Source organism: Heptranchias perlo, chromosome 41, assembly GCF_035084215.1.
Source record: "Heptranchias perlo isolate sHepPer1 chromosome 41, sHepPer1.hap1, whole genome shotgun sequence".
NCBI classification, from domain to species: domain Eukaryota; kingdom Metazoa; phylum Chordata; class Chondrichthyes; order Hexanchiformes; family Hexanchidae; genus Heptranchias; species Heptranchias perlo.
In genome coordinates this window covers 2,493,856-2,506,983 of record NC_090365.1, presented here as the reverse complement: position 1 = coordinate 2,506,983, position 13,128 = coordinate 2,493,856, and the positions used below count along the sequence as shown (strand labels likewise).

The 13,128-nt window shown below is 46.6% G+C and overlaps 1 protein-coding gene across 1 annotated transcript in view; it reads left to right on the top strand.

The window, feature by feature from the left end:
- LOC137305922 (myotonin-protein kinase-like) overlaps positions 1–13,128 on the top strand; it is a 37,434-nt gene that overhangs the window by 17,375 nt on the left and 6,931 nt on the right. The window contains exons 8-12 of the mRNA XM_067974867.1: positions 533–781; positions 3,728–3,807; positions 5,320–5,419; positions 6,838–6,986; positions 9,862–9,959. Coding sequence (XP_067830968.1) covers positions 533–781; positions 3,728–3,807; positions 5,320–5,419; positions 6,838–6,986; positions 9,862–9,959 — 676 coding nt within the window. The remainder of the gene's footprint in view (positions 1–532; positions 782–3,727; positions 3,808–5,319; positions 5,420–6,837; positions 6,987–9,861; positions 9,960–13,128) is intronic.

Below are 13,128 nucleotides of genomic sequence, written 5' to 3'. Positions count from 1 at the left end.
TCTGCTTGCACTGGGCCTGGGGTGTTTATTAGGGGGATGCCAACCCTCCAGGATTGGCCTGGAGTCTCCGGGAAGCGAAGATTAATCTCCAGGATACTGCTACGAGCAAAACCCAGGAGAAGAATCGTAGGTGCGTTAAAAAGAAACGTGTGTTCTCCTTGAACACTTCTGTTTATTAGTTATAAAAATATTGGAGATGGGAATAAAAGACTGTTTGACAGTCAAGAATCATCCAATTGGATAACGAAGAGTCTTTTCGCTTTACAATTGGTCCTGGGACGACGGCGGTGGGGGGGCGCCATGTGGGTTGTCATGTTGGGCAACCAATGGCAGGAGCTTGGGGGCGGGGCAGTTGGAGGCAGGCGGTCATGTGATGAAATCTCCTGGACTATGTCCAACTAGAGTTGGCGACCCTGGTCTTTAGGGATCTCACGACTGGCCTCAGCTTCTATCCAACTGAAAGTTTGCTGATAAGCCCGTGGGCCGGTCAGCGTTTGGTGACTTTTTATTTTGCTCCCCTCCCCCGCCCCAGGAGCACCTTCGGTTCCCAGACTCGGTGTCTGACGTGACAGGTGAGGCGAGGGGATTGATCCAGGACCTGGTGTGCAGCAGGGAGGAGCGGCTGGGACAGAACGGAGTGGAGGATTTGAAGAAACACGCCTTCTTTGCTGGTATCGAGTGGGACGTAATCGCTCGGTGTGAGCCTCCGTTCCTTCCGGAAGTTGCCGATGCTACGGACACCTCAAACTTTGACATGGAGGATGAGAACCTCAGCTGCCCTGTGCGTACTCAGGCAAATTCGATTCTCAAAAACGTTTTGGTGAATTCTTCTTTTTTTACGCCCATTTTAATGACAGCTTCAAACCCTCCCCAGTCGGGTACATGGAATTACATCGAATGTACAGCACAGAAACAGGCCATTCGGCCCAACTGGTCCATGCTGGTGTTTATGCTCCACACGAACCTCCTCCCTCCCTACTTCATCTCACCCTATCACCATATCCTTCTGTTCCTTTCTCCCTCATGTGTTTATCCAGCTTCCCCTTAAATGCATCCAAACTATTCACCTCAACTACTCCTTGTGGGAGCGAGTTCCACATTACAAGATAATTAAATGCAAAAGTATATCTGCACGACAGGCTCTCATCAAATAGTCTGAAATCAAGGACAGCACGGGCTAGGTGCAGAGTAAAGCTTATTTTTTAAAAAATACACAAGGAGGATACACTTTGAACGGAAAGTTGACCCCCACTTTCTCTCCTGTTTAGTTATTGATAACGTCACTAGGCAGATTGCTCCCCACAGTTTTTAGTTTTATTCATTTTAAGGGGATGAGTCTGCGAGGGAGAAAGGAATAGAAGGATATGTTAATGGGGTGAGATGAAGTAGGGGGCGGGAGGAGGCTCATGTGGAACATAAACGCTAGCATAGACCAGTTGGGCCGAATGGCCTGTTTCTGTGCTGTAATTTCTATGTAATTCTATGTAATCCCACATTCCCAGTGGGAGCTGAGCACACAATCTGTGCGAGTCAGGGATATTACAGCCTCGGACCTGCAATGCTTGGTCAGGGCGTGGAAATACCCCTTTAGTGTCAGGACCACTGTACTGGGAGGCACAATGCCGATTAGTGAGTGACGTCAGCAGATTCCCAAAGAAACAAATGGAACACCAATCCCATTGGTAAGTGCACCGTGTGGTTGGGTGTTGAGTTACATTGGACATTCCAACCCACAGTCATGACCCATCCCAACAGGCCTCAGGAAACAGCTGCCTCCAGGGCCCTCAGCAACCAATGGATCTTATGTAAGGAATCTTACAACAGCAGGTTATAGTCCAACAGTTTTATTTGAAAATCACAAGCTTTTGGACGCTTTCTCCTTCGTCAGGTGAGTGTGGGATTCCATGAAGGTTACCGCATATATAGTCAGAGAACAATGCCTGGTGATTACAGATAATCTTTCCAACTGCCCGTTGTCAAGGCAATCAGACAGAGACATTACATACAGGACTACTGAATATACAAACGGTCCGAACCCAAAGACAGAGAGAGAGAGAGAGAGAAACATCCGCAAGGAAGAGAAACAGAGAGAATGACCAGTTGTATTAAAAACAGATAACTCTTTTTTTGCTGGTGGGGTTACGTGTAGCGTGACTGTTGGACTATAACCTGGTGTTGTAAGATTCCTTATATTTGTCCACCCCAGTCCATCACCGGCATCTCCACATAATGGATCTTATCAGTAGACTTGAAAGGCTACTTAACTCCAGGAACCGGTAGCAACCAGTGATCGTTACCAACATGCACAAGAGGCTGTTAGGAACATAGGAACAGGAGGAGGCCATTCAGCCCCTCGATCCTGTTCCGCCATTCAATAAGATCATGGCTGATCTGTATCCTAACTCCATTTACCCGCCTTTGCTCCATATCCCATAATACCCTCGGCTAGCAAAAATCTATTGATCTCAGACTTAAAATTATTAACTGAGTTAGCATCTACTGCTATTTGTGGGAGGGAGTTCCACACTTCGACCACCCTTTGTGTGAAGAAGTGTTTCCGAACTTCTCTCCTGAATGTCCTGGCTCTGATTTTAAGGTTATGTCCCCTTGTCCTAGACTCTCCCACCAGCGGAAAAAGTTTCCCTCTATCCACCCTATCAATTCCTTTCCAAATCCTAAAAACTGCAATAAAATCACCCCTAAACCTTCTATATTCCAGGGAATACAAGCCTAGTTTATGTAATCTCTCCTCGTAATCTTGCTTCCTGGTCTCTTAGCAACCTTCAACTAATGAACCTTATTAACAGAGGTGAGAGAGGCCCTGATGCCAAAGTCGCTTGTAAAGCAGCAGCCAACGAGCCTAATCCATCCCAACAAGAGGCATCTGCCTCTAGGTTCCTTTAGCGATCTGCAGGCAATGAATTATATCGAGAGGCCTCAGAGGCTCCAGCCTCCAGACATCCTTAGCAATCTGCAGGGCCATGAACCTCATCAACAGGAGGGAGAGGCCCTGGTCTTTAAAGTCCCTTGGAATGCTGCGGTACCAGTGAGTGATCCTCACGAACAGGCCCGAGAGACTCCTACCTCCAGTTAGCGGCTTGCAGCGAATGGCATTCCCGTGAGAAATAAAATCTGCTCTCCTTGATCATTTAGGGAGAGGAAAGCTTTCATTACTGCAAAGATATCCCATTACAAGTTCTTAGTTTTCAGCAAGCCTGTTAAGAACCATTTACAATAACAATAACTTGCATTTATATAGCACCTTTAACATCCCAAGGCACTTCACAGGAGCGATTATCAAACAAAATTTGACACAGAGCCACATAAGGAGATATTAGGACAGGTGACCAAATGCTTGGTCAAAGAGGTAGGTTTTAAGGAGGGTCTTAAAGGAGGAGAGAGAGGCGGAGAGGTTTAGGGAGGGAATTCCAGAGCTTAGGGCCCAGGCAGCTGAAGGCACGGCCGCCAATGGTGGGGCGATGGAAATCGGGGACGCACGAGAGGCAAGAATTGGAGGAACGCAGAGATCTCGGAGGGTCGTAGGGCTGAGGGACGAGGCCATAGAGGGGGCTTGCAAAGAAGGATGAGAGTTTTAAAATCGAGATGTTCTGGGACAGGAAGCCAATGTCGGCGGAATGTCAAAGGACCGTATCGGATTCCTGTTCAAGTCAGACCTGGATAAAATGCACAAGTTATGATTTTTATCATCTTGGTTTGTTCCCCCTAGGTGACTTCACGCCCTGTTTCCTGCAGTGCTCTTCCTGGGATCCACCTCCCGTTTGTGGGATTTACATTCTCCACTGTCAGGTAAGAGATTCTGCACCGACCCAGGACTCAGATGTCACCGCACAACGAACGTCTCGCGTCCTCGCGCCAGTATTGTAGGAATGTCCGCAGAAGACATAATAATTTCGATGTCTTCCTTCCTCTAGCTCCCCAAGAGTTACCACTACAAACGGTCGGGGTGGATGGTGGATGTGATTGTGTCTGATGGATGGGATGGGCAGTGATGGGTCTTTTCCCATTGGCATCTCTCTATGCTCACTGATCGACCTCTTGTGGCAGTGCTCACCGTGCCAGAGGATACAGTGGAACCACAGCGCTGCCTAGTGGCTGTAGTCCGTAACTACGGTGTCACCAGCCACTGTTTACATAGAGAATTGCCTTATAATTGATAAGCAATTTCAATGTTATATGTTGACAACAGAAATTGTTGTGACAACAGGAAGTGACGTTTGTGGACAGGAAATGCACCCATACACCAGATCCTCATATAGATATATGTATTCTTTTTAATACAAATCTAACACAGCAGGGGCAGCACCGCGGAGCAGTACAATGTATGTTTGCATTCCTCACGCACTCAGTCGTGCTATCGTACGAGGGGTGTTGAGTAGAAACCAGTTGGTTCCTTTTTGGGGAGGAATCAGGATAATGAACCCCCTTGGGTGACTCCTGCACTAGCTACTGGCTGACATGAGAACAACACAGGCAGAGGCCCGAGAGCCTCCCTCTTCATCCTCAACCACAGATGCTGAACAGGCCCAATACAAGAGGGGAGAAAAATACCTCAGACTCGCAAATGTCGATCACAGGTTAACCGTCATCTACAAGTGTGTGGAAGGAAGAATCTGGATTGGAGTTTAAAAAATAGAATGTTTCTAGTGACAACAGCATTGTCAGTAGCACCAACCCGTAACCTTAATGCTAACCTCTCAACCTTAACCCTAACCCCTAACCTTAAACCCAACCCCAACCCTAACTCACAACCTTAACCACTATTCCTAAACCCTAAGCCTAACCCCAACTCCTAATCCTAATCACTAACCAATGACCCTAACCCTAAACCTAACCCCAACTCCTAACCCTAATCACTAACTACTGACCCTAACCCTAAACCCTAAGCTTAACTCCAACTCCTAACCCTGATAACTAATCATTGACCTTAACCCCAACTCCGAACCCTAATCACTAATCCTGTTCCTAACCCTAAACCCTAGCCCTAACACTAACCTTAACTACCAATCTGAACCCTAAACCCTAAATCACAAGGTGTCAATAGTGTGATGCGGGGGCCACCCGCGGTGTCAGTAGTCACCCCCCAAAAATAAAAACCTAAGTAAAGTTGCAGCAAGAAAAGGCCATTCAGCCCATCTCAGCCTTTTCACTGCTAGGAGGAGGGGCAATAATGGTGCATGACACAGGAAATAGAAAAAGGGGGAAAGGTTGGAACACAAAGCAGCATTACTTTCTAAAGTCTGCCAATAGCGAGAGAATTCAGGTTAAGCCTCCGATTAATATAAACTTTCCTCTCCTTAGACAGAGTGACCCAGCAGAGGCAACAGGGGAGCTGAACGCACGGAATGAGCATGAGAGGCAAGGACCGAGCCAGAGGAGGGAGCCGGTCTCAAACGCAGAGGTAATGTCGCGAGAAAAGGCACTAACACTGGTTCTGGGTGGAGCAGTGTCCTCCATTGCCCCCTCCCCCGAAGGCCCAGTGCCTCCCAATGTGGGTGGTGGTAAGCGGGGTGTTGCCGGGCGAGCACAAGATCAGGCCTGGCAGTTATGCCTTACGCAGTTGAATATCCTGTGTGCCAGTCTTACGCCAAGGTGGCATGGTGAAAATCCCCTTCTTTGTATCAAAAGTTTTTATACCTGGAATGCAGCTGTTTTTAGTTTGATTGAACTTTCTTGCCTCTGCTCTGCTGATAGTGAGGGTCCAAGACCAGGAATCAACCAGGTGGGGAAAAGTGACACAGATTCACTACAAAGATACCGGAGCTAAAAGGGTTAAATTATGAGAACAGGTTTCGTAGACGAGGCTTGTATTCCCTCGAGTATAGAAGATTAAGGGGTGATCTAATTAAGGTGTCTAAGATGATTAAAGGATTTGAAAGGATAGATAGAGAGAAACTATTTCCTCTGGTGGGGGAGAGCGCAGAACAAGGGGGCAGAACCTTAAAATTAGAGCCGGGCCGTTCAGGGGTGATGTCAGGAAGCACTTCTTCACACAAAGGGGAGTGGGAATCTGGAACTCTCTTCCCCCCAAAAAGCTGTTGAGGCTGGGGGGTCAATTGGAAATTGCAAAACCGAGGTTGGTAGATTTTTGTTGGGTAAGGGGATTAAAGGTTACAGAACCAAGGCGGGTAAATGGAGTTAAGATACAGATCAGCTATGATCTGATTGAATGGTGGAACAGGCTCGAGGGGCTGAATGGCCTCCTCCTGTTCCCATGACCCAATCAGATGTGGTAGAACAAATTTGCCTACTTTCGAACGAATTTGTTTATGATTAAGAATGACCTAAAAGTGTTACAGGAAGTGTGTGAGAGTGCAAGACCTTTGGATGTATCCCAAATGAACCTGCTCTGCTGTTGGTTATGGCTGATTGAAGGTAACTAGGTTGCAGCGGCCACCTCTGCAACAAGTTTAGAGATACCAGCACCATCATAGTATCGTACAATGGTTACAGCACAGAAGGAGGCCATTCGGCCCATCGTGCCTGTGCCTGCTCTTTGTAACAGCAATCCAGTCAGTCCTATTCCCTGCTCTTTCCCTGTAGCCCTGCAAATTTTTTCCCTTCCAGTATTTATCCAATTTCTTCGTGGAGGAACTAAAAATAACCATTGCATCTTTACCAACTCAAGAATTCTCTCTCTCTCTCTCTCTCTCTCTATATGTAACATCTAAATAGATAGACTGTGGTCTGTATGAAGTAGGTGGGAGGGGAGGGGTTTTTGTAAACGCACGTCTGCAAGGTGCAGGATTAAAGCTGCCTGCACCCAATCCAGTTAGGACCTTCCAAAACCTGCTACAGCCGCCCTTTTTGTGCCTCCAGGACCTGTTGTGGAAATTTTCCAGTGCTCCAAAACTGGACATGTCAGTCTTAATCAGGTTGCAGTCAGCACTGGAGGCGGAGCTGCAGGGGGGAGGGACCGTCGAAGATGAGCTTCTTAAAACAAAGATTGCTAACATTACCACTGAAAGGTAGGAACGTGCCATCCACTGGCAAACCTCTTAAATGTACAGTGCTTCCATTGTGCCCTCCTATTACAGTATATACAGTAACTCCATGTGCCCTCCTATTACAGTATATACAGTAACTCCATGTGCCCTCCTATTACAATATATATAACAACTCCATATGCCGCCCTGTTACAGTATATACAATAATTCCGTGTGCCCTCCTATTACAATATATACAGTACCTCACGTCCTTTTACAGTATATACAGTACCCCACATGCCCAGTTACAGTATATACAGTACCCCACATCCTATTACAGTATATACAGTACCCCACATGCCCAGTTACTGTATATACAGTACCCCACATGCCCAGTTACTGTATATACAGTACCCCACATCCTATTACAGTATATACAGTACCCCACATGCCCAGTTACTGTATATACAGTACCCCACATGCCCAGTTACAGTATATACAGTACCCCACATCCTATTACAGTATATACAGTACCCCACATGCCCAGTTACTGTATATACAGTACCCCACATGCCCAGTTACAGTATATACAGTACCCCACATCCTATTACAGTATATACAGTACCCCACATGCCCAGTTACTGTATATACAGTACCCCACATGCCCAGTTACAGTATATACAGTACCCCACATCCTATTACAGTATATACAGTACCCCATATGCCCTATTACAGTATATACAGTACCCCACATGCCCAGTTACAGTATATACAGTACCCCACATGCCCTGTTACAGTATATACAGTACCCCACGTCCTATTACAGTATATACAGTACCCCACATCCTATTACAGTATATATAGTGCCCCACATGCCTAGTTACAGTATATACAGTACCCCACATGCCCTGTTACAGTATATACAGTACCCCACATGCCCAGTTACTGTATATACAGTACCCCACATGCCCTATTACAGTATATACAGTACCCCACGTCCTATTACAGTATATACAGTACCCCACATCCTATTACAGTATATATAGTGCCCCACATGCCTAGTTACAGTATATACAGTACCCCACATGCCCTGTTACAGTATATACAGTACCCCACGTCCTATTACAGTATATACAGTATCCCATGTCCTATTACAGTATATACAGTGCCCCACATGCCCAGTTACAGTATATACAGTACCCCACATGCCCTGTTACAGTATATACAGTACCCCACATGCCAGTTACAGTATATACAGTACCCCACATGCCCTGTTACAGTATATACAGTACCCCACATGCCCAGTTACTGTATATACAGTACCCCACATGCCCTATTACAGTATATACAGTACCCCATGTCCTATTACAGTATATACAGTACCCCACATGTCCTGTTACAGTATATACAGTACCCCACGTCCTATTACAGTATATACAGTACCCCACATGTCATATTACAGTATATACAGTACCCGGTGTCCTATTACAGTATATACAGTACCCCACATCCTATTACAGTATATACAGTACCCCACATGTCCTATTACAGTATATATAGTGCCCCACATGCACTGTTAAAGTATATACAGTACCCCTCATGTCCTATTACAGTATATACAGTACCTCATGTCCTATTACAGTATATACAGTACCCCACATCCCATTACAGTATATACAGTACCCCACATGCCCAGTTACAGTATATACAGTACCCCACATGCCAGTTACAGTATATACAGTACCCCACATGCCCTATTACAGTATATACAGTACCCCACATCCTATTACAGTATATACAGTACCCCACATGCCCTATTACAATATATACAGTACCCCACATCCTATTACAGTATATACAGTACCCCACATCCTATTACAGTATATACAGTACCCCATGTCCTATTACATTATATACAGTACCCCACATCCTATTACAGTATATACAGTACCCCACATGCCAGTTACAGTATATACAGTACCCCACATGCCCTATTACAGTATATACAGTACCCCACATCCTATTACAGTATATACAGTACCCCATGTCCTATTACAGTATATACAGTACCCCACATCCTATTACAGTACATACAGTACCCCACATGCCCTATTACAATATATACAGTACCCCACATCCTATTACAGTATATACAGTAACCCACATCCCATTACAGTATATACAGTACCCCACATCCTATTACAGTATATACAGTACCCCACGTCCTATTACAGTATATACAGTACCCCACATCCCATTACAGTATATACAGTACCCCACATCCTATTACAGTATATACAGTACCCCACATCCTATTACAGTATATACAGTAACCCACATCCCATTACAGTATATACAGTACCCCACATCCTATTACAGTATATACAGTACCCCATGTCCTATTACAGTATATACAGTACCCCACATCCTATTACAGTACATACAGTACCCCACATGCCCTATTACAATATATACAGTACCCCACATCCTATTACAGTATATACAGTAACCCACATCCCATTACAGTATATACAGTACCCCACATCCTATTACAGTATATACAGTACCCCACATCCTATTACAGTATATACAGTACCCCATGTCCTATTACAGTATATACAGTACCCCACATGCCCTATTACAGTATATACAGTACCCCACATGCCCTATTACGGTATATACAGTACCCCACTTGCCCTATTACGGTATATAGAGTACCCCACATGCCCTATTACAGTATATAGAGTACCCCACATGCCCTATTACAGTATATACAGTACCCCACATGCCCTATTACAGTATGTATGCAGTCCTCAGTTCTTTCCCTCTTGCTCTCCGTGCTCCCCTTTCTGATTATTGCTCCCATTCTCTTACAATCTCCATTTAATTTCCCTTTGCACTCTCTCACTCTCTGCAGGCTACTGATGAAAGCAAATGCCAGAAATATAACATTAGAGGAAGAAATGAAGAATCTGATGAAAGAGATTGAAGGAATGAAAGTTGGATTAAACCAGGGTGAGTAATTATTTTTTTGGAAAAAAACACTTTTGGCAAGGGCTCCAAACTCACACTGCTCCCTTGTCCTGCACATTCCCTGCTCTCCGTGCTCTCTCTCCCTGCTCTCCGTGCTCTCTCTCCCTGCTCTCCGTGCTCTCTCTCCCTGCTCTCCCTGCTCTCTCTCCTCTGCTCTCCGTGCTCTCTCTCCCTGCTCTCTGTGCTCTCTCTCCCTGCTCTCCGTGCTCTCTCTCCCTACTCTCCGTGTTCTCTCTCCCCTGCTCTCCGTGCTCTCTCTCTACTCTCTGTGTTTTCTCTCTCTACTCTCTGTTCTCTCTCCTCTGCTCTCCGTGTTCTCTCTCCTCTGCTCTCCGTGTTCTCTCTCCCCCGCTCTCTGTGTTCTCTCTCCCTGCTCTCCGTGTTCTCTCTCCCTGCTCTCCGTGCTCTCTCTCTCTGCTCTCCGTGTTCTCTCTCCCCCGCTCTCTGTGTTCTCTCTCCCTGCTCTCCGTGTTCTCTCTCCCCCTCTCTCTGTGTTCTCTCTCCCTGCTCTCCGTGTTCTCTCTCCCTGCTCTCCGTGTTCTCTCTCCCTGCTCTCCGTGCTCTCTCTCCCTGCTCTCCGTGCTCTCTCTCTGCTCTCCGTGTTCTCTCTCTCTGCTCTCCATGTTCTCTCTCCTCTGCTCTCCATGTTCTCTCTCCCCTGCTCTCCGTGCTCTCTCTCTACTCTCTGTGTTTTCTCTCTCTACTCTCTGTTCTCTCTCCTCTGCTCTCCGTGTTCTCTCTCCCTGCTCTCCGTGCTCTCTCTCCTCTGCTCTCCATGTTCTCTCTCCCCTGCTCTCCATGCTCTCTCTCTACTCTCTGTGTTTTCTCTCTCTACTCTCCGTGTTCTCTCTCCCCTGCTCTCCATGCTCTCTCTCTACTCTCTGTGTTTTCTCTCTCTACTCTCCGTGTTCTCTCTCTCTCTGCTCTCCATGCTCTCTCTCTACTCTCTGTTCTCTCTCCTCTGCTCTCCGTGTTCTCTCTCCCTAATCTTCCTGCTAGTCCCTCCATGCGATGAATATGATGTTTTAAGGCAGGGCAAATTAGCGACAACGTGACTGGCCTGTGTTAGTCTTGTTTATTCCCGCTGGCACCCAGTATATTTTTTGAATTTACAGGGTGGGTGTTGCAGTGCGTTGAATATCCAGCCTTTCACCTGTGGGACCTGGGAGAAGACCAGACTGATTGGGTGAAGGCGTCAGCTTGGCTCAGTTAGTAGCACTCTTGCCTCTGGTTGAAGGGGCAAGCCCCATTCCAGAACCTGACACTCCAGTGCAGTACTGAGGGAGAGCTGCACCGTCAAAGGTGCCGTCTTTCGGGTGAGACTTTAAACCCTGCCTGCCTGTTTCGGTGGATGTTAAATTCCCATGGAACGGTTGGAAGTCGAGTCGGGAGCACTCTCAGTGCCCTGGCCAACGTTTGTCCCTCAACGAGCACCGCCAAAAACAGATTTAGTGCCATTTCTCTTCTGACTGCGGGATCTTACTGTGTAGAGAATGGCTGCCATTCTGCTGACATAACAACAGCCACAGTGCTTCAGAGTAATTCATTAAATGAAATACAGTGAGAGCCTTCAGAGAGACAAGATGATTTCATCTCTCCCTCTCTTTATTCTCTCCTTCCCTTTATCCTTTGCAATGTTTGTGGAGCATCCCTTCTGGCAGTGCTGCAGTCCTGGCACTAGGGTGGTGCCTGTGTATTTACTATGGGGTTTAATGGGCACAGGCCTGAAGCCTTCAGTATCGGGACAATGTGCGATACGATTAATTATCGCCAGTCACTAAATATTTGACATTTATAGTTCTCCCTCCCCCATGTTCTCGTTCTGTCTCTGGGCCCCTCCCACTGACACCCACTGTTCCCCAATCAATCTCGTCCTGTTACTGGCCGACAGGAGCTGCACCAAAGGCACTCCAGGTGACCTGAGCCGCCATTTTGGTCTCTGTCTCTCCTTCTGGAATGAAAATCGGGCGGGTTCTATAAAGAGCTTTCTTCTTTCTCTCTCTGCCTCTCTCCCTTCTACCCTTTTCTCCTTCTCTCTTCCTCTCTCCCTCTTTCCACTTCTCTCCCCATTTCTTTCTCCCCCTCCCTCTCTCTTTTCCTCCTCTCTCTTCCCCCTTTTCGTATTTCTGTTTTCTGCTCCCTTTTTGTTTCTCTATCCATTTCTTTCTCTCACTCTTTCCATTTTTTTCCTTCTGCGTTAAATAAAATTCTCCTCGTCTCCCCCTCTGGTTCTTTTGCCAATTACCTTAAATCTGTGTCCTCTGGTTACCGACCCTCCTGCCACTGGAAACAGTTTCTCCTTATTTACTCTATCAAAACCCTACACACACACACACACACACACACACACATATATCTATAATATAGTAAAAGTCTTGCAAAGTGTGCACCCCCTGTCTCTATCACACTTACATTTCCTGTCGCACTATTCCATCACACTTTTCTATCACAATCATGTTTTTCCATTGACTTTACTTGGTCCCCAAGGTGGGCGTTCTGTGGCCCACTGATCATTGAGACCTCCCGTGCCAGCCTCCAGCCTGGGGGTGCTGTGGGCATCATTTGGAGGCATTTGCAACCTTCAAGTGAGTTTAATCTATTTTACTGTTAATTTTACCATTATATTTATATCTTACTTTAGTGAACGCCCCGCCATTTCAGCCACCACCCGTTCCCTCTCCAATCAACACGTTCAACACCAACAACAACTTGCATTTATATAGCGCCTTTAACATAGTGAAACGTCCCAAGGCGCTTCACAGGAGCGATTATCAAACAAAATTTGACACCGAGCCACATAAGGAGATATTGGGACAGGTGACCAAAAGCTTGGTCAAAGAGGTGGGTTTTAAGGAGCATCTTAAAGGAGGAGAGAGAGGTTTAGGGAGGGAATTCCAGAGCTTAGGGTCTAGACGGCTGAAGGCCCAGCCGCCAATGGTGGGGGCAAAGGAAGTGGGCAATGCACAAGAGGGGAGATTTGGAGGAACGCACAGACCTCTGGGAGTTGTAGGGCTGGAGGAGGTTACAGAGATAGGGAGGGGCGAGGCCATGGAGGGGTTTGAACACACATTCCCATCCGTTCTGCTGTCACCTAGACATCGAGTGTTAGCAGGCTATTCCACCAGGACTGGTTGGGGGGGGGTGGTGTGAA